At 39.6% G+C, this 25,769-nt stretch overlaps 1 protein-coding gene across 2 annotated transcripts in view; it reads left to right on the top strand.

Annotated features, from left to right (window-relative positions):
• The window catches only part of ppargc1b (peroxisome proliferator-activated receptor gamma, coactivator 1 beta), a 44,628-nt gene that overhangs the window by 3,812 nt on the left and 15,047 nt on the right, over nt 1-25,769 (top strand). The window contains exon 2 of one of the 2 annotated variants that reach the window (XM_017474300.2): nt 8,918-9,128. The exons of the other annotated variant lie outside the window; for it this stretch is intronic. Within the exon in view, the coding sequence (XP_017329789.1) occupies nt 8,934-9,128 (195 nt within the window). The 5' untranslated portion in view covers nt 8,918-8,933. The remainder of the gene's footprint in view (nt 1-8,917; nt 9,129-25,769) is intronic. 2 annotated transcript variants of the gene reach the window in all.

Raw genomic sequence — 25,769 nt, 5'->3', positions numbered from 1 at the left:
ATGTCCATTTTCCACCATAAACAAGCAGATGTGACATCCTTTTTACACAATGGTCTCTGTGGCCACACATTTACCACATTGTTTAGCTTGGAAAAACATCAGGATGAAAAACATGCCTGTTTAAGATATCGAGGTTGATATTATACCAGGAAGCTGGCTCGTTGCATTTAATTCCACTTTGATTGTACATTGCAAGAAATTCAGTATCTATGGACATTAATTTGTAATGCAAGAGAATGAGTGTAATTTTGAATTTGTGAGTGCGTCACTTAAATTGAAATGTATTTAGGTTATGTTACACATTATCTGCTGATCTTTGCTTTGCCATCTTCACCCCAATTATTATGCACAATGCTCTCATGCATATCTTGCCACTCTCATTGTTGTGTGATAACATTCAAAATAGTTATGTAGAGTGTCTGCTTCCCTCATCCAAGCCTCTGTGATTTGTTATATATTGTATCTTGAGTTAGGACAGAGCCTCAGGTGGTTCAGGGAGCGATGTGTGTGTGCGTGCGTGTGTGTGTAAGCACTGCTATTGATCTATGTTTAATTCTTACTGTGGACTGGAAGAGGATTAACCATCAATAATTGATACTGAGAAATCCATTGTCAGCTGACATCTGGCATCAAAGGTGAACCTTTGTTTTGAGTCTTCATTCACATGTCTCCAATGAAGTGAGAAACTTTCTCTTTGCCTCATTCTTAAAGATGATCTGAATTTTGTTCTGCCTCCCAGTTTGCATTCTTGAGCCTGTGATCCTCACGTTATTATTAATGAACATTGGGCCTCATTTATCACTCTTTTAAATAAAGTTGTGTGTAAATGTATCCGTAGGCCGAGCTAAACTAAAAATCGCTATCAGATTTACAAAAGTTGCTCACGCTGATGTTCTTCATACTTGCATGCGTGTTAATAAATCACCTGTAAATCACCAAGCTTGTTCACCGCACAGCTGATTTACATTTAGTGACACCCACAAAACTCCATAAAAGGAAAAGCTGAAAACAATCAAATGAATACTAAATGGTAAGAGAGTGCCTTGTAAGTGTGGCATGAGCTAAAATGTCCTTCAGTGCAGATAGTCTTATTTGTCTTAATTAATGGATTTGTTTTGGGATACTTTCTTTTAAATCATTTAGTATGAGATTCACAAAGTTTTGATTACATTCAGGTGTATAAATGATATTGCAGTAATATTGAAGATGTACATTAGTGAGTCCCCTTATATGTGAATTTACTCAAACTTGGCTGTTACATTTTAATGAACCCCAAATTTCTTGTGTAAATGCTCGTGTAAAAGCATTTCTGTGAACAAATATATTTGTTCATATCCAGCTTGATAAATGAGGCCCATTGTCCTTAATGAAAGATCTGCATGTGAGGGGTGTGGCCTGTGAATTTTGCCTACGAGAGAGCTTCTCTTCTTTTGCTGGCTGCTTGATTTGATCTTGTGTTGGATTTTGCCTCCACAGAGATTTCCCATTTCAGCAAATGGTCAGGAGCAGACTAGGGCTTTTACACTGTTTATAATGTGCTATGTAGTGCTGATTTATAGCAGTTTTAAGTTTTTAATTGTAATTTCAAACGCTACACACTAATCAAAGCTGGGTTTGGTAAGCTGTTAATGTTATGATAATGTTATTTCTTCATTACTGTTAATTATTAATGATACTGTACTCAGAATCAGTATTTCTAAACGGATAACGCTGATGAAAGCAGGTGCACTGAAGTTGAAACCCACCTGAGCTTGGCCAGGCAGTTGAGGTCATTGTTTGGATTGGTCATCATTTACGAGGCCAGACTGGCTTGAGCCAGCAAATTTGCAATCTAAAAAAGGTTGCAGGAGTGTCATCCGTTAACAGTATCATTTCCCCACCTGCTTATTTAAATAACGCATAAACAATGCGTTTTCTAGCAGCCTGCAGTCTGTCCACAGGTCATTTTCGTGTAAGAGGGTAAAACATACAACAGTATGGAGTCAGTGTAAGTATGTGTAAAGCACAGAGCATTCAGTAATTACCCTCAAACCTCAAAAGTTCTCTCTGTCTCATTTTGCATCTGGAGCTCTCCAATGATCAGAGATTAAAGTCTGAGTCACACTGTATGATAAGAGTAAAGCATCAGTACATATTTTCTGCCAGTATAAAAGATTTGTACATAACTAAATAAGGAAGCAATGGAAATGTGAAGCCACCATGTAGGTTTCAGATGAAAGATAAACGCTCTTTTTTTTTTAAAACTGGTTTTCACAAAGTACTTGTGGCAACAGAATCCTAAAACTATGTTTTGTGTGTTAACCACCAATCTTGCACTCTTTTTGTTGATTCCTGCCATGAGAATAGCCTTTGTTTTAGCTTGCATAAGCCACAATAGTGAATCAGTTCAACTGGAAGGAAATTTCCACATGTTTTCGTTTGGTAGAAGAGCAGTGCACCAAGCCCCGCCATGGCAATGACATCAAGGGAGGGCAAGCTCAGACTGGTAAAGCCTCATGTGGGACAACAGAAAGCCGTGAAGCACTTCATTAAAACACTAGTTGGCGTAGCTGCTAAGGGCCCGCCACACAGCTGACCTCAGGCTGAACCTGGGTGCACCATATAATTTTTGCACTTGATGGGTTCATGATGGCACATAAATATTTGCCAAAGTTGTAGTCAGAGTTCAATCACCAAAAAGCATCTATGAATCCGATCAATCATCTCGGATAAATCACTAAGATTATGTGAATCCCCAAACATAACTGATGTTTCTTTAGAGCATTCATTTGTGCATTTCTCAAAGTTCTGTCCACTGACATATTAGGAAACGCTCTCGTAGCAGATTATGAGCAAGAGGGGTCACACCCACAGGAATGTCGAGTACATGCGTTGGCAGATAAACATGTTGCTGTGGGCTACTGGGATTTAGTAAACGCTGTTCCTTGGTTTACGGAAACTGGCAGCATTCATAAGGGTGCAGGCTGCTACTCGTGCCTTTGTGAAACTTTCCATTCAGTCCAAGGAGGGCAAGGGATGGCTGAGACGAGAGGACTGGCTCCTCCCAAAGAAACAGAGCAGTGATGATTCGTAACATCATGTTCTTTTTGCGGAAAATTACTAAACTGCGGAAGTCTTTCAGTGGGGCTGTCTCTCACGAGTAGTGAAGAGTGAACTCCTGACTTGCTGGGCCTTTTGCCAACACCTACAAAAAAAACCTGTACAATATCATTATCTTTATTGAAGCAACCTGGCAGGACAATAAGTCTCCAACGTATCAGGTGCAGGTGAACACCCCCCCCTTCTCCTTCCATGCCTTTGACCTAATTCAGCACTGAACTTTCGCTCGGGAGGCTTGGCTAGCACTAGAATGATCACAGCTCTGCAGTTTGTCATTTTCTTAGCCGGGATGGATTGGCTTTACTCAAGCCCATTACAAGCTCAGTTAGGGGGATAGTGTCTTACCCTAAGTTCACACTAACAAGTGATAAGTTGCTTGTGTTACTTGTAGTTCCAGTGCACTCTCCAGTAATAGTTTTAATTCTGATGAGAGATGCTTGTAGCCAAACATAGAGCCTACAGCACACTCTAGGATTTATACACATCTCATTGGTTTAAAATATATTTAAATTTGACATGTTACATACTATGCTTCTACCCTCTTCTATGGCAGACTGCATTAGCTATGTAGGCTATGTACGTCATAGGTCTGAGGAATCATTTGAACCAGTTGTTTGGATTGGTAGTTTTGCAGTGTCATACCTAACTTTTCAAAATTTAAATTCAAATGCCAGTCTGTGCACTTTGCCACGTAGGTACCTAAGAAATGAATGGTGCTTTGGCACTTGCCAGAATTAGCTGGCATGGACAACATATTAAAGAGATAATATATATAAATGTATATATCATTATAGCTTATATGTGATTTCAGTGCCTATCATGTCCAGAACTTGTGTTTTCTATGGCACAAATCTGTGAATTTTCTTCTCCCACTCTGTTCTTCTATGGCCTTCTGCAAAGTGCACATTCATGATGACACTGTATTCTGATTTTGTCTGAAGTTGCATCATGGATCAAGAAAAGCTGTAACATGCCATGTACCAGTAGGGACTTGTAAATTGTGTGGAGGTGAGGATCAGAATAGGTGTTTCCATTCAAGAAGCATTCCAAATATGTAGCATTGATGTAGCATATTGTGTAAGTAGACAAAATACAATGCTACAAGGAAATAAAGTGCAAAACAGGGAGATTGCGTAACACAATTATAACAATATGGCTATTAGTCATCTATGGCAGAGTAATAGTTCTCTTACTATGCATGTAAGGGCTGGCTTTTTAAATACTTAATGTTACACCTTCTAGTCAGGCTCTGGTTTCAGTTTTTGTAGGCAAATGATTGTTTTTTTTTTTTTTTTTATAATTATCATTAGTGTATGTATCCTGAGCTTGGTCTCTCCTTTGCTAGTTTTTTTTCCCCTTATCTAAATCTTGAATTATGCAGTCATTTCTTTATTCATCTGTTCCATTAGTCTTCCTATGTATTCTCTAAGCACTCCTTGTGCCTTTCCAGTAGCTCCCTGATGCAGAGAGGCTATGCGTGACCCTATTTCCAGCCTCACTATGTGTTTGAAAAAGATGGAGCAGCCTCATTGGGTCACATTAGCATTTTCACTGCATACATTTGAATATTTGGCTTTTGCATATGATCACACAAACTGCATTACATTCAGCCTGATCAGACTCTGTGTTTGTATTGCCAGAGTCTGAATCTCGCTTTTAATAATAAAAATCTGGCGAGTGTGTGGTGCTTTTGCTTTAAGGCATTTCTAAAATCTTGGTCATGCAGACCTTATCTTGGGGATGGTGTAGGTTTAAGGGATGAGTCTCCTCAGGCATACACCCTTATGAGAAAGACAAACATTGGTGCAGGTTTCAGAGGAATCCAACCTGGCTGTGATTGCTTATTGATTTCTCTGGACATACTTCTTCTGAGGTTATTTTGCAGAAGGAAAAAAAAAAAAAACATTTACACCCTGATATACTTCCTTGACAGTTTTGTGAATATTTATTTTTGGTTTTCAGTGGATTTGAAAAAATAAAAAAGAATGTTTGAGACTTTTGTACCTCTTGCACTATAGTAACAGCTATTAAAAGTATAACAGTAACATCCTCTCTCATTTGACTTAACAAAGAATGAATAATGTTAAACACTTTAATGGGAAATGGAAGTCACAATGATATAAATGCCCTTTAAATCTGCCAGCATGGTGGGATACGAGAGGCCAGTCACATGCTGTTGAAACTCTTGCCAAGTAGTGTTATAGTTTAAATCCCACCTACTTGGAACTAGGACACAGAGTTGTTCTTTCATGTGGAGAACGTGGCTTTGTTTTGGAGGTACCACCAAAGAACTATTGATTTAGAGATGGACCATAGAGTGGAGAAAGACTCTCTGGGACGTCTCTTGCTAAAGACTCATTAAGATGGAAGAAGCACAGTAGAGTGTTTGTGTCTTGCCAGTAGCTCAAGGTTGGCACAAAGGCCAAATAAAGGCCGTATTGTTGAGACCTGCAGAATACATTTTGGAGAATGTTCTGTAGTGTGTCTCTGCAGAATAGCTCATCTCTCAGACATTAACCGGTAACAGCGATGACAGTTTCCTGCTTTTATTCACCAAAACTCAAGGAAATGGATTCCAGACACAAAGGTTTTGTTCAGTGGAGTAAAAACAATTGCCTGATCTTTATAACTGAAGGTCCTTACAGTGTGTCCTGCACACATAGTTAGATAGACAGGAAATGGCTGTGAGAGGAAATATGAGGGTGAATTGAATGACTAAGCCATCCTGTTCTCCAATAGCTTGTTACATGCATAAATGGAGTCCTCATCTCCTGGCAAACACCCACTAATTCACACTGACAGGAGCCCTATAGGTGTAAATTTCCACTCTATTCCCAAAACACACCCCTGGCTGCTCTTATGGCAACATGCATTTTATATATATATAGCCTTTAGTCACATTGCCTCTAAGCTCTGAAATTCACTTCCCCATCACATCCGCAATTGTGAATCCATTTCAAGATTCAAAAGTTCTTTAAAACCTCATCTTTTCAGGCTTGCATATTCTCTCTGACATGGTTACATAATACTTAATTAATATCTGTGTTTTAGTGTTTTATGTATAACATTGTGTAATGTGTGTATATATAATATTGTGTTTTAGTGTTTTGTGAATTGTATTTGCATGTTGTATTTGTGAAGTGACCTTGGGGGTCGTGAACAGGCGCTTTTTAAAAGTAAAATGTGTTGTTATTGTTATTATTATTATTATTATTATTATTATTATTATTATATATGTTATGTTTGTCACTTTCTATGAATATATGGAGAAACACACAGTCACTTTCTCCATATATTCATGAATAAGTTGTTAAGTAACAATAATTTACTTGAATTCAGCATTTGTGGAATGCAAGTCACTGACCATGAACGATGCCCGAGGCAGCCATTAGTGGAATGGCTTGGCTGTTGGTGCCAGAGGAGTTACTTTACCCCCTGCAGACTTTCCTCTTTACTATGAACAAGAGCTGCCTGGAATAGGAGTTATGTCCAGACGACAGCCAGTGACACAGAGACCTCCGACTGGGTTTGCTAATCTGCTGATGACTGGGGTGAGAAGGGACAGAGATGGATTACCTGCCATCCCCTTTCCACTCTCTTGTGCCTGGCACAAAGTCCCAAAGGACTTTCACAACTTTGTGCAACTGCCCTTATCTCTGAACTAGTACATAGTAAAAAAAAAAAAAAAGACCAACATAGTTGCACATTGCCCAAGAACACACGCTAAAGCCTTTTAAAGGAAAGACGATTGCATGGAAATATTGCAGTGTGACTTTCCAGGCGTCTGGGTCACTTGGTTTGTGATGTTCTCATATACTGGTCACTTGATTGGCTTAGCACATGGCCCACTCCCTCTGCAGATTGAGTGTCTTGTGAAAGAGACACCAGCAGTATGCATAGACCCATCAGGTGACTCTGAAGGTGGTGGAGAGATGCAAGGTCACTTATGTGATGGAGTGGTCACACTTTACAGTCAGGTTTTATTTACTGTGGCCAGCAAACCACCTTTGGCTGGAGGCAGCTGGATCCACTTTTAACCAGACTGCCTGAGATTTACTGCAGAACAACTGGAAGTGAAGCAGTTTTTATTTGCGTATTTGGTTACAAGGAGAGGAGATGGATGGAGACCAAAACCAGAACCAAGCGTTATCCATTTGCCTCAGGGTCAGTTTTAGTGAAGGTCAGGAATATTATTTGTCCAGTCAATTTCTAATATGGGTATAACGCAACGCCACTATCTGTATCCATATAGCTGTAGCTGTATTCAGATTTACGCTCGAAGTAGCCATGGCCTAAACCAGAATAATTTATAAATGTATTTATTTTAAACGAACCCTACCACAATGCCCCTGGAAACCCTGGAAAACATTTGGGGAGAGGGCAGGGTTGACCACCTCAAAAGTAGAAATGGCAGCACTGTGTGAATTCTCGCTCTGACAGTTCCTCAACCTCAGCTCGAGTTTTATAATTGATCTCAACTAGAGATGTGCGTGGGACTGTTTTTTCTATCCCTCTGTTGTTATTTTTTCTTTTACCTGCCTGTGATATTTTCTAACGAATTTAGCTGGTTCAATTTCCCGAGGTTCTTATGTACTTATGAATACTTATGTCATTGTCATTATGGGATATTGTTTGTAGAATTTTGAGGAAAATAATGAATTATATCCATTTTGGAATAAGGCTGTAACATAACAAAATGTGGAAAAATGAAGCGCTGGGAATACGTTCCGGATGCACTGTATTTGGTCTCCTGATGTGACGACATAACCTGGCGTGATTGAATTTGGACACGGCAGATATCAGGAGGACAGATCCGGATTGTATTTTGCGGGAAACTCAAAGGAACACGCCCCTTTGATCTGACAGCTGTGAAGTTCAAAGTAGCCCTGCTTGTTCAGAGGAGCACATGTGCTTGTCTTGATCTATTTCAGTTGTATCAGATAGGTACCAGCTGCAATGATGCGATACACTGCTTATCGTTCATGTTATCTTTTATTAGACTGACAATATTTATTAAAGTGTACAATTTCCTCCATATTCTTAAGTAGAAAAAGCTTGTCCTAGTTCTCTTATTGTTTCCATTCAACCCAGTCCAGCATTTATTCCAAATATGGCTTTGGTTGTGTGTGAAGCGAGCAGTCACGTGCAGTACGATTGCACAGATCTGTGCCGTGGTTCTCATAGTTGCTGCTGCTTCAGTGGATTATTCTGCTGTGTAAACAAGTATGTTCTTCTCATCAGTTCTGTAAATGTTTTTTTTTTTTTTTAGTTTTACACTCTACCATAGATGGACAGATCCTTCTTTAGCTCCCTAGCTTCCATTTTCTGTCTGGCAGAACGATCGTATTATAATATCATGATAAAATCTCAAATTAAGGTTTGTACTCTTGCAACTTGCACTCTCTTCCTTCCTTTAGTAAAGTTCTTGGAGTTAGTGCTGCAGGTTCTGTCTATGGAGTGGATATTGACACAACAGAGGCCAAGTTAGGTAAACAGTAGCGTAATTCCTAATGGGCTTATGTCCTAAGCTATGGTTATCTCCTCACATTTGGTTAATCTTCCTTTAAACCTGCCATTTTGACCGCCTCCTCCTGCCCTTTCAGTGACTTGAGACAGTAAAACTTAAAGTTAGAAAACTCTCATTTGAACATCCCATACCTAAATCCTTATTTTTTGCATTACTATTTGTTTCAGTGAAATAAAATTTCTAATATAAAAGTTTGCGATGGCAACTCTTTAAAAGTACATTTATCTGCTGATGTTGCTGCATGTCCTTGAGCCAGCTGAGTCAGATGGTTTGTTCTGTTCACCCCCTCAGGCATGTGTGGTGTTCTATGCACATCACTCTACATCTTCGTAATGAAAAGAGCCCAAATGTCATCCACTTTGCAGAGAAAATGAGCGAATGCAGCCTTGATGGCTGTCTGAAGCTGGCAGATTGTCTCTCTGCTTCCCTGCTCCTCCCTTATCGGTCATCCCAGACACCACAGGCGGGAAACGTCGTAGCCTGGGATTGGAATCTCACGCTTGTAAGTCAGTCACACTACAGCGTTGTAAATCTTCAGCTGATGTATTTACATGTTGATCGAGTCTCCAACCGCCAGGAGGTTGTGGTAGGCCAGTGTGGGAGGCGTAGGCTGTGATGTGGTCTTGGTGATAGGCAGCTGGTGATTTAGCAGGGATTGGATGATGAGTGCAGCAGTGGGTGAGGTGAGTGATGGTTCATGTGTCACAAAGGTAGCCCTGGTGCTTCTATCAACCTCTCAAGGACATTTCTGTACTAATTGGATTGGCTGAAGCCCAGACAGACACTGGCCTTTGGCTAGGGGTCAATCAGAGATGCTGCTTGATGCTCGTGTAGAGCATTAATCCAAGGCTATTTTGCATTTGTGCATTTTAAAATATATTTGGCTTCACACTTCACAACAAGAGCACTGCTGACTTGTATATGGGGGCTTATGTGACTCAGAGGCAAGGGTAACACACTTGTAATCGTTTCCCACACAAAAACCGAAAAGCTGCATAATTATGAGACTGAAGTCTTACTTCATGAAGAACGAAACGTTAGTAATTACAGCTCTCGTCTAATAAGTACTGATTTGAGACCGACCCTGGGATCCCCAAAACGGCAGTTACAGATTGGGAGGGATTAGTCACGCAGACTGTCGTTGTGTAAGTGACAGGCCTTGTGGTGTGTGGTGGGTTGGGGGTTGGTCAGAGTTATGGCTCATGGCTGTCAGAAGAGCTGAACAGACCGTGATATTCAGGGAAAAATAAAAGAAAGGAAAAGGTAGCACTCATGAAGAGGGAACACCATTTTCCATGACTTCTCAATCTTCCAAAGAAGACTTAGAATTTATAACACCCCTGTGGTCTCATCACTGTTCGTGTTGGAGAGACGGCGGTATAGTAAGGGAATGTGTAAGAGGGTGTGTGTTTGTGTGTACGCTGCTCCATTATTATCAGTAGTGTGTTTGCATATAAGAAGAGCCCTATTATGAACGTTTGTGAAAGCGCTGATGCTCATGCATTGCCGAGTTAATGGCTGTTGTTTCCGGTGTGTTGATCCTGATAACACATTGGCAAAGTCCTCTAATGAGAGCGAAAGTAATAAATTGATGAATAATTGACAATACTCAATAATTTTACTGTGCACTATGCACTTCTAAGTACACACCCTCAGAAAAAAGGGTACGAACTGTACCTTTCCAAATCACTGGGGTGCACCTTTAGTAAGTCTCTATTACATGGTAATGTGAATGTTGCTTACCTTTAAGAAAAAGAAAATAAGATAGATAATTGGACGTAAATGTCCACTCTTGTACCTTACAGTGTAATAGTTTAAAAGGTACACTACATGCACATTTGCATGTAAAGAAAACACTCTTCTGTGTTGCACCATGGTCCTGAATAAACAACATTTCGTTGCAATGTTTACAAGCTATATAGAGGAATGACAATAAAAACTCGCTCACTTGACTTGACTAGAGGTACAAAAGATGTACCACCTCAGTGACAAGGAGCGGTACTGTTTGTACCCTTTTTCCTAGAGTCCAAAGGTGCTACATTATGCAAGTTCATGCATTACATTTGTCCTTCCATTTACTCCCGTGAAAGCTGCTTCCCAACAAGAAAAAGATGCTAAAGGTTGATTCTGCTTCACCGCAGCTGTTTTGTGGATGTGGTCATGAATGGAAAGCAGTAAAATGGCACTGGAGAGGGAAGAGGAGAGAGCCACTTGCCTCAGGGCCTGGAAGAGCACTTCAGCTAATTAATTGCCTCAGTAAAGAAATGATAATTGTATTGGGGAAGGAGGTGTAATGCGTGGTCGTAGTTACACAGAGCAAAGAAGTAAATTGGACCCTTTTAATATGGCAAATTATCACAAGTTGATCACAAGTTGACTGATAAATATGTTGTCATTAGAGACTCCTTATGCATGATGTAGCTGTAATTCAGATTCTGGCAGGTCGATGAAGGGCTTGTTTTTTGTCCTGCTGTATTGGTTACCTTGGAGGCATCTCTGGGCCTTGTCTGTCTATTTCAGTGTTTCAGGTGAAATGCTGTGTGAATGTTAATCTGCACATATTAGTTATCATGGAATTACTGAAGCATCATATCCTCCAGACCTCGTCTATAGGTTTCCCGTTTGGAGAATCTAGGCCGTGCAAAGTATAAGGGGTCCTGTGGGACGAGAACCACTTTTTTAGCATTTCGTTTACGCACCAGAAGATAGCTCTCTGCACAGGAAGTGCATTTCTGCCTGGCCTCCCTGCGACGCCGTTGGTGTCCTTGCGCCCCGGCCTGGAGTGCCCTTGTGCGAGTCAGCGAAATTTTGCAGGAGATGTGCATGAAACCTGATTTCTGCAGGTGTTCATGAGGGTGCCTGAGGAAATAGCTGCCTGTTGAACCTGAGCTTTTTATAGGGGAAGATCAGTGCAGGCGTGTTAGCGGTGCTGAGGAGGGAGGAGAAGCTAGGCAGCGGAAGCAGTGAGCTGTGACAGAACAAATGTGATGCACCTTTCAATGGTGCTCAGCAGAACAGCACAGAGGAGAAGGCTTTAGCAGTACAACAGCCTTAATAACCACATGTCTTGTCTCATAGGGTAGTGAAAATTTGCTGTGTTGCCTGTTTCTATCTTGCTATCGACACCAATTTTAATTTTCCGCTCTCTCGCAACGCAGACAGTTCAGTCATGTGGAAATGGCTTGCCTGAGGACATTGCATCTGTTTTCAGCAATTAAATATAGTTGTATAGGATTTTTTTTAACAAAAGACATTGTCACAATCAGCTTTACAGAAATCTGAATGTAGATTTAGAGTCTTAATAAGCAAGCCTGAGGCGACAGTGGAAAGGGAACAAACTCCCTGAGGCAACATGATGAATAAACCTTGAGAAGATTCAGACTCAAAAGGAAACACTGCAAAGTCGGATTTTAAATCATTACTCTTCCATAATTGTATACAATCAAGTTAAACAGAACTAAGTGTGTTGAAATGATGTTTAGTGTGAGTAGCAGAGTCTTTATGATTACAGCAGCAATTCTCAGGTACAAATTTACAATATGCAGGTGAGATTATTGTGAGACCTTGGGAATGAACTGTTTTCAGGAAGTGCAATTTTTAGGGTATGCATATGGGATCCGTAGCTTAACCAAAGCAAGCAGTGCTTCTGCAAAGTTGTTTGAAATGTTGTGGAAATAAAGGGTAACAGAAGCAATGAGCTCAAAACCCAAGCACACATAAATTGATTTTATTGACTTTCTTAGTGATCCCTCATGTACACAGAGACACTCTAGCACTAGTGAATTCAACAATCCCTTTTTATAGCGCTACACCTTTATTATTGGTTTTGATCCATGACCTAACCAAAGTTAGGAGATAAACTGTTTGATACACATTGTTGCTAGCTGTAGCTGTAATTATTTTACACTCAGTTGCCCTCACGTAATGTTTATTGACTGATCTTGTAAATCTGTCATCCAGCTTGCTATGGGGTTTCTCAGCAACGAGCAGAAGCGTTTCTATCTTTGCGTGCACAAAACCTCATTGAAAAACAATGAACGAGACGTGTTGGTTTGTCAAATTGAGGGTGTGCTAAACAGGAGTTCTTGGTTACATATAACACTACAGCACAGCCAAGGCATCCAATTCGATAGGCTGCTAAGGACACTTAAAGCCAACAATCAAAAGCGATTATATATTTTTTCTTCATTTGCTTTTTTATTTGTTATTTGCTATTGGTTTTTAGTGGTGTTCGAATCACAGATAAATTGGTTGCTCCTGTATTTTTTGCTTGACTCATCAGAAACAAGCTTATTAAACTAGTCAGAGAACAACTCTGCAGGGGAGAGCAAAGCTAATGATTCACACAGCATCTAATTAAATCTCTCCTACCGATGAAGGGAAGACAGAAGATGTTGTGACCAGGATGCATCACAGAGTCTGAGGGATGCTGTGCAGTAACCTTTCAACCTTGATGTTTACTGTGAGTGTGGATGGTAAAGCATGGCAACAGGCCGATATTAGAAACACACATAGGATTATATTATATTAAATGAGCCCTAAGATTGGATTTCTGGACACGTGTCTGTTAAGTAATGTTACCGGACGACATCTGTAATGATTGTCTGTTTCCCACGGGATTAAACGATATCGATATAAATTAGAGAGATGGGAGTGTTTGCACAATGTATGCTTTGTTTTCTCACTCAAAAAAATGAATAAAAGCAGGAAATATAAAACATTCATTCAGTCACAGTAGGTTTTTCTGATATATCGCAGGTATCATGAATCCTAAAAATAGCAATGACAAACTCTGATTGGAAGCAATTGATTTGATGGTAACATTTTGTACCAAACTTTAAAATTTAATTAAAATGATTTTAATTGGAATATTGTATCCTTTTCAGTTTAAAGTACTTTGACTATGTAGACATTGTAGACATAAAATGTTATATATATATATATATATATATATATATATATATATATATATATATATATATATATATATATATATATATATATATATTATATAGTTATAGTCATATAGTTATATATATATCATGATGCATATCATATGTTGAATCGTACTTATCGTGATGTATTTTGTCGCCCCTTGGTTACACCTGTGCTAGGATAACAACTTGCCTAAAGCCACCAGAAGTCTTTCTCCTCTGACAAGTCCTTTTGAATGTTGTCTATAGTTTGTTGGTCGTTGTATGAAACTCAGCCTAAACCTTTTTTCAGTTTGGTTTAGATGGAGGACGGCAGATAAAGGAGCTTCCTGGAATGGAGCTATACTTAAGAAAAATTGTGAAAACACTTTTTCTACAATATATGACAGAATCTTTACCAACATCTCAATTCAAATGGAATATATACTACCTTCCTGGGATTATTTCTGCTGCTCATTTTGAAGAAGGTACTCTAAAATATGTCAAAATATATCCAAGGCACAGATGAATTTGAATGAAAAAAAATCTCAGAGACACTCCAGTAATAATTACATTATCCCGTGTAAAACTAATCCGATCCAAGTAGGGCTTTAACCACAGCCTTTACTCAATATCTCAGGAATTAGTTTCCCAAAAGCTTCAGCACAGCAAGATCATCGTTAAATGTTAGAGCAAGCATTACATTGAACACTCTCTGGTACCAGTTAATATGATCCTAACTTTACAACGCTTGTAGTACATTTGCACTGCCCTAATTAGTTAGCACTTGCTTAGTACGAGTTGAAAGAGCAGCTATACATAATTTTAAACCATGCAGTCGTTCCCCTGTTGGACAAGACTGTATTATTAATGGCTCCTACTAGAGTATGAGATAACGTTCATTCGCTCTCAGCCAAGATGGACTTAAAAATGTAGCTGAGTGGATTTGGGGCTGTTGAGGGCAGGAAGTGGTTCTCCAGTCTGTCAATTGATCTCAGGGCCATGCAGGGAGATTTGGGGAGTTCTGTTACCCAGTGTGTCCTGTTCTGGTGTCCCGTGTGGTGCTCCTGATATTTGCACCAAAAAGGCCTGACCTTTCTGGGAGGAGGAACCTTGCTGAGATTTACTCTGCAGGTAGTCCGGTTGTGGGACACACATCCAATCTTCACCCATGCACACAGAGGAGGCGGTATGGGTGCCAGAGCTGTGCTGCAGTCTGCCAACTAAATGCTGAACAGTGATTTTTAAAGCTATTGATACTAATTAACACTAAAGTCGTTGCATTTGTCTTGATGAAACACATTAGCGACTTATTAAGATGGTTATATCGTTAGAGGAGTGGGATAGCCAACTGTGCCTGACAAAATAATAATAACCATACATCAGCAACAATGAAATAAATGAAAATGACAAACTCACAGTGCAGGCCCAAATACCTCTTGAAATGCAGTGGTCCCTGTCAAGGAACAGTCTTGGTGGGCTTCCGGACAAGAATTAATCGCAATTTGTCAAAAAGAGAAATTGGGTTGAGCATGACTTTGAACTGGTATAGTAGGGCTCCGAGGCTATAAAAGCATCTGATCAGACTCCGCTAACGGCGCTGCTCAGCAAATAAGCTACATTCTGAGCAATGGGGGGCAGACTGTTTCAATATCCATCATCTATTAAAGCTCTGGTACATATGACAGACGCAAATACATCGTAGCACTGTCTGCGGCTGCCTCTTTTAATTGACTAAGAGCTCAGATGGAATATTTTCAGCCTTATCCTATTTTGTTGGACTGCAAAATCTTTCTTCTTGCTTGTCTTTTCTTGTCTTTACTCATTCTTTCATGAATTTAAATGAAACCTTTTACTTTAATTCAAAAATGGTCTAATGTGTAAGTACTAGATAAAGGAATTCAAAGGTAATAAATGAGGAGCTCAGTTATCTTTTGTTTTTTGGGAACACTAATGAATTCACGTAATGTTATCGTAGCTAGAAGGTATCCACACCACACAAATGGATTCTTGTTAACTTTAAGAAAGGAGTTAGCCTGGCGCCTTCAAAGGGGTTTTGGATGGAAAATGTGCTTTTTCACCTAGTAAGGCATAAATGGAAAGTAGCCAGTGATATTCACATGGGCTAATTCCTTGAAATGCCGCTACTCTGCCATGACTTTCAGTTCCTTTCAGCTGTCTGGGCTTTTTGCTCAGCACATGGTCTAAGCTGCTGCAATGTCCTTGACATGACAACCTCTGTGGGACACTGACAAGAAAAAGAAATCACTCCTGCTTTAATTACTCCTAATGACCTTAACTAATATATCCTTACAGATTCATTAAGAACTACGTACAGGTTGTTGTGACTGATAACCTTCTCTCAAAGTGACAAATGCCTATGGTGTTGTCAGCATCACTGCCATTCTTAACCGGGTAAGTTCTCTTAAAATAACATGGGACATTGAATCGGTCAGAGGCCACAGTATTCTAACCTAATCATTATTGTGGTACATCACAAACAGGCAATAAAGGCAAAAGGTTACATTATATTTAGGTAGAACCTGGAGTTACACTTTCCAGTCCAATGGCTTAAAGATAAGGTCTGGCAGATGGCTGAGCCTTCTGTTTGAGCATCAGGAATTCAGGGTGAATCATCCCCATGCTTCAGAGCTCATCCCAAAAGCCATAACTGTCCTGCAGACCAACCATGATTTGCTGACTCAGACTTAATGTGACCTTAGTAGTATAAGGTTCTCCCATTCATTCTTAACCCAGATAGAACTCAATAGGTCATGATAAGTCTTGGCTGTGTGTTAGGAGTTTATGGGGTAGGAATGGAGTTGTAGGAAAAAATTAAAAAGGGCTTAGGTTTCATCATCAAATACATGTGGGAAAGTGGAGATGTAGCTTTGACATTAGTGTTGGCAAGGGTTTGAGTGTTCTCATGTGCTCGGGTACTGCAACCTTTCATAACCTTGTAATTTGAAGACATACACAGTTCTGTGAAGAATTAAAATCTTTTCACCTCCACAATTCTTGTCATTCATCAAATGGATAAGGTAATATGTTATGATTCAGTATTTGTTTTTGAAGTTTTATACTGTAGTATCTTATTTTGTAATTTGAAGCATTTGTGCTTCTAAATGTCTCCTGCAGTAGACCACTGTGCATGTGAGTTGAACAGCTGTGTCTGAGCGGAACCTATCTCGAAGCAAAGGTCAGTTCAGCACTTCAGTCAATTCTTGGGTTTCAAAACAAACCCCCTTCTCTCAGTGCGGCCCTAAAATAGAAATTGGAATATAGCGTGCCTTGATTTCTTGGCAGCTATTAACAGACGAAAGAGCAACTTGTGATGGTGTCCATGGCACTCTGCATGACTGTATTTGTTCTGCCAAAATCTCACCCTTACAGACAGTCTTTTAATTGAAACCTTTTTTTTTTTGCAGTGAAATGCAGTGTTTAACATGACTGCAACTGGGCACCAATGTTCAGATCCCATCTTTTTACCTCACTACATTGTGACATTCCTCTAAGGGACAGCTGCATTCAAAGACACTGCAGTACAAGCTTTTTCCATATTTAGACAGAGGTTTATGTTCCCGGCCAATAAATGGAAAAATGTCCTTTACTCTTTCAGATTAACAGACTCAACTTAAGAAAATACGTGTGAATATTTAACCTTTTTATGTGCAAGGGTTTACGTACTGCAATCACTATTCAAGTGTTTGTTAGGTTGCATCATGGAAAGAGGGAAAGAATTAAAGTTATATGCACTCTGTCAGTCTTTCACCATCTCTCACCCTTTCACCCTTTTATCTAGTTAGCATCTGGTGAACTGAATACCTATTCATTAAATTTTACAGATACTTGAATACCAAATTGGTCCAAATGCTTTGTAATATTTCTAGTGCAATCCATGAGATCCATGAGATATTTATAGTTATAGATATTTATATTTATAGTGCAATCCTTGAGATCCATGAGAAGGAGGTTAAGAATGTGACACATAGTTCTGCCATTGACTCCATATGCATGTTGTAGTCTATGTTGTGAAATGAATACTTGGAATCTCTCTCTCTCTCTCTCTCTCTCTCTCGCTCTCTCTCTCGCCCTCGTAGATGTATTTATTTAAAAAAATTTTGGAGCTTAGACTGACCCCTTGTGGTGCCCTTTGAACAAGGAAGAGGTTCTTAACATTGGCGAACCCCTATTACTTGAGCAAAGGATGGAAATTGGGGTCTCTAAATCCATTTTCCCATTCTCACAATATATGGGTGCATCTAAAAAAAATTAGAATATCGTGGAAAAGTAAAATTTTTTCATAATTTAATTCAAAATGTGGAACTTTCATATATTCTAGATTCATTACACATAAAGTGAAATATTTCAAGGCTTTTTTTGTTTTAATCTTGATGATTACGGCTTACAGCTAGTGGAAATCAAAAATCCAGTATCTTAAATTATTAGAATAAAGAATTTATAATACAGAAATGTCGACCTGAGAAGAGCGCTAATCAGCGAATTAAAACACCTGCAGAGGTTTCCTGAGCCTTTAATCTCTCAGTACACACAACCACAATCAATTTTCAGATGAAAGTAAATTTTGCATTTCATTTGGAAATCAAGGTCCCAGAGTCTGGAGGAAGAGTGGAGAGGCACAGAATCCCAGTTGCTTGAAGTCCAGTGTGAAGTTTCCACAGTCAGTGATGATTTGGGGTGCCATGTCGTCCGCTGGTGTTGGTCCGCTGTGTTTTCTCAAGTCGAGAGTCAATGCAGAGTCTACCAGGAGATTTTAGAGCACTTCATGCTTCCATCTGTGGACAAGCTTTATGGAGATGCTGATTTCCTTTTCCAGCAGGACGTGGCACTTGCCCAAAATGCCAAAACTACTAGTAACTGGTTTGCTGACCATGGTATTACTGTGCTTGATTGGCCAGCCAATTCACCTGACCTGAACCCCATAGAGAATGTATGAGAGACACCAGACCCAGCAATACAGACGAGCTGAAGGCCGCTATCAAAGCAACCTGGGCTTCCATAACATCTCAGCAGTGCCACAGGCTGATTGCTTCCATGCCATTGATGCCATTGATGCAATAATTCATGCAAAAGTGTATAGAGTGCATGAATTAACATACTTTTCAGAAGGTCGACATTTCTGTATTATAAATTCTTTATTCAAATATTTTGAGATACTGGATTTTTGATTTCCATGAGCTGTATGCTGTAATCATAAAGATTAAAACAAAAAAAGGTTTGAAATATTTCATTTTATGTGTAATGAATCTAGAATATATGAAAGTTCCACTTTTTGTATTAAATTACAGAAAAAAAATTCACTTTTCCACGATATTCAAATTTTTTTTAAATGCACTTGTACACTACACAAGCTATAAGTATAACGTGTAGTCATATGCGGTCAATGTGTCCCAGCCCACCTCTAAATATTACAGTTTTGTGGGTTGTGCATACAATGAAGCCCACATCCAACTCCTACTAAGGATACAGGCAGCTCAAGGACACTGCACCTTCATGGTGTATTATAATCCCAGCTCACAGAAGAATGGTTACACTAGAAAAAAAAAACTTTAATATCTCTAACACTGCTTTCTGTCTTGCTCGAGGAGAGTTGTCTACAAAAGCGATTTGATTTAATTACTGCAATCCATGTTGTCTAAGAGCAAGGGCACAGACGGATGCTGACTCCAGCATGTGAATTAGTCCGAGCTGGGCCGGTGCCATCTTCCTCGGCTGTCGTGAGTCAGGATCCGTTTGCAGCCATCCCAATGATACGGCTCAATTCACATCTCAGACCCTCCCCGTCTTTTCCTTTTTCTTCCAAGTACTGGCTAGAATACACATAAAGAGGACTACTGAGATGACTTAGAGATGTCATCAGATATCTGCTGCAGCTTTTCCACATTTAGTCTTGTTCATAACATTTGCCTTGTCATTTTAGATTGGTGTGACTGAGGCATTGTTCTTCGGCTTTTTGAGTTTCCACAGAGACGGTTGCTTTGTGACAGCCTAGAAATAGTACCTGCATTGTCCTGAAACACTCCCACAACTCCCCAGTCATGACTGGAGCAGGTACAATTACCTCAGCATCTCCTAGGTGCCATATGCCCCCTGTGGTGTTAATTTGATCTTGGGCTGCAGCTCTTATGCCAGGCTCACAGAATTGTGCAAGGAGCATGTGACGTTCAGAGGCCTGTTAACGGTCGCACACAAGGATTTGAAACTGGAGAAGGGCTACTCACGACACTCCGGTGAAAAAGATCTGGCTTGGAGTGCTCGGGGTGCTGAACATTTTTTGGATCTCATCCTGATCCTTCCTCTCCTACATCTTTGAGTAATATACAGGCTGACTTGGCTCAGGAGTCTTATTTTTGCCTCATTGCCAGATAAGCTTATGTTTCTGCCATCCAAGGTCTGTAAACTGTGTGAGGCTGAATTTTAATGTATCATTCATTTGAAAGCTGAAAAGATTGATCTTAATGATGACAAATTATATGGGAACATGACATAACATGACATAACGTTTGGCTACAGGTTCAGACATTTACAGTAGTCCACTGGTGTAACCAGTTCTGTAATAGAATCTGCCTTTGATGTAAATTTAACTTGTGATGTATTTCACAACAGAGCATTATTTTTACTCACAGCTCATCCACAGCCAACAAGAATGGCATTTTGACTGTAATTGGTTTTCAGAAATAAGAAAAAAAAATTGTGGTACTGCCTCTTTCACTTCATTAGCTGAAATGTCTTGCTTGATCTTTTGCTGGTTCTATCAGTAGATTTGCCCCATGGAGGACACTGACAGGCCAAGACATACTGCTGCTTAAATATGATGAGAATCAAGTCATTGCCGAGCATGTGAGGAATTATTCATTAATAACAGTTTCTGGCATGTTCTCCTTTTATTCTCCTGGTAGTTGTGGCAGGTAATTATTAGCTTTAACCCATATCCCAAAGATTCTCCCTTAGCGTGAATGCATACCACGCTGAATGAGATTCTGTGTGAGTGACTGTCTTGTCAGTGTCCAAAATAAAGGAGGCTATTTTAAATATGCAGGCATAAACCTAAATTCATTAGATTTGAAAGCTAATGCCAGGGAAATGGCAAGTTACACATTTGCCCTCTGGGAATTGTCCCTACATTTTTCCATGCTTCTTGCATTAGAGGCTCAGTAGACAGTGTGCTACTTCCATTTTTTCCTGTACCATTATGAACTGCTGCTGCATTGCTGTGTCCTTAGTTTAAAGGAGTAGTGATATCTTTCTCATGATTTTACACCCTAGAAGGTGGTTCAAATTGTAATAATGGCTCCAAAATAGTAAGTAAATAAATAAAGAAATAAATTTATATATATATATATATATATATATATATATATATATATATATATATATATATATATATATATATATATAAAACCTTCTGGCTCTGAAGCATTGTCATTACTGCCATGGGCAACAGATGGAAAATAGGGTCTCTAATCTTCCTAGAGCTGCAAGCATAATCAGCTGTGGTTATGGTATCCAAACAAACCTCCACCTTGCTATAGCATAGTATGTCTAGTATTATTTTGTCCACAAAAGTAAGTAGACCAGAGTTTATCCCGGTGAATTAAACAGATATGGCTATGGATTTCCACTGAACGCAAGCACCAAGGTGAAAAACTGTGAAGACATAAGTTGACATTGTTGCCACATATTATTCACTGGATTTGTCTCCAGACTTCAAACAAGTTATGTCAGACTATGCTGGGAATCTCTGCAGTAACCTAAATAATTATATTCTACAATAGCCTTTTAAAACTCCTCTCTAAAATTTTGTCATGCAGACAAAATATGGAAAAGCTTCTAGCAATTCTCATTTAAAGAAACATTTTCATCTTTATTACTTTGCTAAATAATTTTTTTGTATCTAAATCATGTCTGGCATTTTTGTAATTTGAGGAATTTGTTTAAATTAAGTAGACTTCAATAAGGACTATCATGCCTAAGACATGTGACAGGAGGGATGTAGTGACCGCACTTGTCTAGAGTAGAGAAGAGCTTCGAAATGGAGAATGGAATAAAACTAAGCCAAGTTGGGTCACTTCCAGTTCTTGGCTAAAATTGGGTCTGAGTTTCCACTTGGGGAGCAGAAGCGGAAACACCAGTGACTTATAACTGATCTGTGTTTCAGAAGTGATCATTAGTGTTATTGGGTAGTGTTTTTCAATGAACTACTTTGATAATCTGGGAATTTAAAACTCATGAATGGGAAAGTTGTCACTCACTATTTTACTTCCTTTTCTTAGCAGCGCAGTTTCTGGGTCCCCCCACCCAGTTCTCCAAAATGAATTCGTAGAAAATCAAAAGTCCTTTTTTAAGAACTGAATCCAGTTCACCGTGATCCCATTATTGTCCTGGTGTGTGTTAAGGGCACTAGAACTCTGGCATTTTCCATCTTAACTCTTAAGATGTCGCAATGTCTTTTTAATGGAAATGTTTTCTTAGGAAATGTACTACTTTGTAACTATTTGACAAGGTCCATATTAGGTCCAATATTAGACACATTTGAAAGTCCCAGTCTGATTAAAAAGAAAGATATCTTCCAGCCTGGAGCTATGGAATTGAGTCTTTTATCAATCATACTTCAACTTGTGACAGAGAGGAGGATGGCTTTTCCACTGTATGTTGCTGCCCCAGATCTTCCTTTAACTGTCCTACTTCTATCTGTCTGCAGTTAATTTCAACTTCCTGCAAGATTGCATTAGAAAGCTTGTTCAGAAACTACCTGAGAACAGCGCATTTAATCAGCGCTTAAAGCAGGTAATGAGATGTGCCACCTATTTGGAGGTTCATCCAACAAAATCAAATTAGACAGTAGTTTCTCTGACACAGACTAATATCTCATTCAGATCTCTTGAATAAGATTAAAAAAAAAATTCTCCAGCCTCGTGTAACTGGTTGCTGCAGACCAACCTTTGGTAACGCAGTCTGTGAGGGAATCAATTTGGTAGTAGCATCAGGCTCTGTGTAGGAGTAAGCTGAAGAGTTATGTGGTTATACGTGGTGTGTGAGTGTGTTTGATAGAGCAAAGGAAGGCTGCGAGAAGCACTCGCTCATAGCCCATCTGCATTTGGCATCAGTAGTGCTTAATGCCTGGCCCGTCACAAGCAGCTTGGGTAAGCCAGTCATAAGACCCAAGGATAACAGCTATATATAACGTACCTTAGATAGGTGCATGCTGAAAGGGAACAGAAGGCCCAGATAAGAGCCTATTAACTTGTAGGTGAAGGAGAATGGTGAATAGTTCACAAATTTAGTCAGTTGACAGGAATCCCCAAAGCTAGAGGCACTTAGGCTTTGTTACAATTAAAATGCTGTGTACAAACATTCAGTATGCTAGCACAAAGCCGTTAAGTTTTTCATACGGACAATGCGAGAGAATAATCAAAGCGGAAACAAGACAAAAATATCAGGAATATCAAATTTTTCCTCAGATATGTTTCTAAATAACTAGGAAAAGTCTCTGAGCAAAATGAGGATAGAATGTATTTTTACTTAACGTTCCAATTAATTAGATTGGATTAATTATCGAAAATAGTAATCACAACAAGCATGGCCCTTACGTGCAGAATCTTCAGACAAGCATGGTCAACACCACTTATGAGTGTGGCATGTATCAGTGTGTCTAAACACTACACTTCCTGCCAGATAGCAAGCTAATCTACTCATAACTGCTACTGTTTGCAGCTCTGTTTGTGAGGAGTAAAAAAAGATTTATTTACTGGGACTGGGCAATATGGTACAAGAGAACACCAATATCCTACAATAGTGTAAGCTAGCTAGCTAGCAAGGTAGTCAGCTAGTCAGTCACCTGGCAGTCTGATAAACAAATTCACTATACATTTGTCATCTAAAATCTTTCTTCAAGTTTCTTACATGCCTTCTCTCAGCTTTTCTGTAGGAATTCAGGAAAGTTCAGACTCCTGATATTGTTCTATAGTTGTCCAGTGACCTTGCTACAGTACATGTCAGCTGCCCCTCTGCATTCCCCTCCAGTGGCTTGACCTTGTATGGCTGTGTGCAGGAGCAGAACTCATTGGTCATTGAGACTTTCATGCACATAGCTGTATGTAAGGGGCAATAAAGCAGTCATGAGTGTGAAGGTGCCCATTTGTTTTTTTTTTGTTTGTTTTTTTTCTCCCTGTTTTTGTTCCTTATCTTGATGTCCTTTGATTGGGACTTGTTTAATGTGCAGAAACAAAAGCCCTCGCCTCCTGGTAGCAGTTAATGGTCTTTGAGTGTAAATTTTAGTGACTAAACCACACAATTGCGTTCATTGTTTTTGCTTTTCAGATAATTCAAGATTCAAAGGTCATGAGTCTTTTCTTTGTAGAAAGGTACAGGTAGGCTACAAGGACAACTTGGCAAAAAAATATATATATATAGCAAGGGGGCAGGATTTAATGAAAATGATATACAAGCATGTTTTTTTTTAATAAGATCCAATTTCAAAGGTTCAGTCTGTTCACCAAGGCATGTAGGTTATGTTCATAATTATATGAATTATGTACCTACATTATATGAATTGTAATGAGCTAAAATGGGATCAGTGATCTGTATGAAGGCATTTGGGTTACTGAGGTGAGAGATTGCTGGTTTATCAGTAACTTGGACAAAATGGGTATATCAGTAATGGGTATATCAGTAATGGACAAAATTGGAGAGAATCCAGAGCTAGCACAAATAAGGTCAGTGTTGGTATGTGAGTCACACCTCAGTGGCTGGCTCTCCCATGACCAACGTTAAGTGCTGATGTGTTTTATATGGTCAGCATGTTCTAGCATGCTTGCATGCTGCAGTATATGCACAAATACTGTATGTGTGTGTGTTGCTATGTGTGTGCTGGCCCAGTGAGTGACCTTAACCGTCCAGCACCAAGGAGATTTTTATTGATTGATATCAAGGCTCTCCATAACATGGAGGGAAGGAAGGAGAGAGGGGGAAGAGGGGAAAAGTGGAAGGAAGCACCAAAAAAGGTCAGACAAAAAAAAGAAGACAAAGACGTGTGGATATGTGAGACGCCAAGCATATGTTGAGATTGATTAGCTGTGGTCGCTTGGCCGCTCCTGAAAGCTGAGGATGGGGTGAGCTGTAGGAGGAGGAGAAGAGCGAGATGACTCAGGGGCATGTGAGGAGGATGTGAGGAGAGTGCTAAAAAGAGCAGCAGCAGCAGGGAGTCTGTGTGTGCATGAAGCCTCTGGATACAGGATGAACACCTGCATTAGTGCCACAAATGCTCACACCAGTTTACCCAACCAGGGTTTCCACATCTGCATATGTACTATGCAGGCCCATATCTCTCATTATTAACATTAATTACAGTCGCCCAAGCCGTAAATCTGGAGACGCTGTAATGGCATAACTGCGTCTCGAAATATAAATTAACCACCTCAGCTCATTGCACTGGTGTCTTGATCAATCAGAGCGACGCTCAGTAGCGCTCACGGCTGGCAGATTATTATAAGACTGTAAATTCCTTTTAGCTTTTAATCAGTAGCGTGTAAGACATGCTTTGGTAATAACTTTCATAATATACGTGATTCCACATTACTGATTGTGTTTTCAAGAAGCTAAGTGGACACTAAACAAAGCTCAGACCTTGTATCCACTTGACCAGACCAAGATGAGTGAAACGGATGGAAATGAATTGGCGCAGTAGTCCGCTTGGTGAAACAGAGACGGGTGTGTGTAGTGGAAGAGCTCATCAAGAATGCATTTGAGTGGCTGTGTAGAATATTCATGCTTTGACCTCTGTGAAAGTAAAGTGGGATTAGGTGTATTGCTTCAGCATGGACAACAGCAAAAGCTTAAGTTATTAAAGTGGAGACTGCATACCACGATTACACATATCAAGAGGAGCTGTGTTTTGTTTTGTTTTTTGTTTTTTTCTTCGCACTCCCTTGGGGTTTAAAGCACTTCCCTTCTCACAGTACTTACTCTCTTATGTGCAAACACATACTCTCATAGTTGTGCACACACACAATGTTTGTTTTCTGCATTTCCCTGTCCCACACATGGTGTCGTTTTCTTATTGAAATGCCGCATGCCCAATCTCAGGTGTAATTATTGCTTCAGTATTGGTAATGAAGTTTTGCTGATCAGGCAGGCTGACTCATATGATTCACTGTGCTTATGATACCTACCTCATATCCGTTGCTCAAGACAAAGTGATGCAGTTGCCT

The sequence above is a fragment of the Ictalurus punctatus genome, chromosome 8, assembly GCF_001660625.3.
Source record: "Ictalurus punctatus breed USDA103 chromosome 8, Coco_2.0, whole genome shotgun sequence".
NCBI lineage: Eukaryota > Metazoa > Chordata > Actinopteri > Siluriformes > Ictaluridae > Ictalurus > Ictalurus punctatus.
Note: the sequence above shows the minus strand (reverse complement) of the source record. Positions and strands in the feature narration are given on the sequence as shown.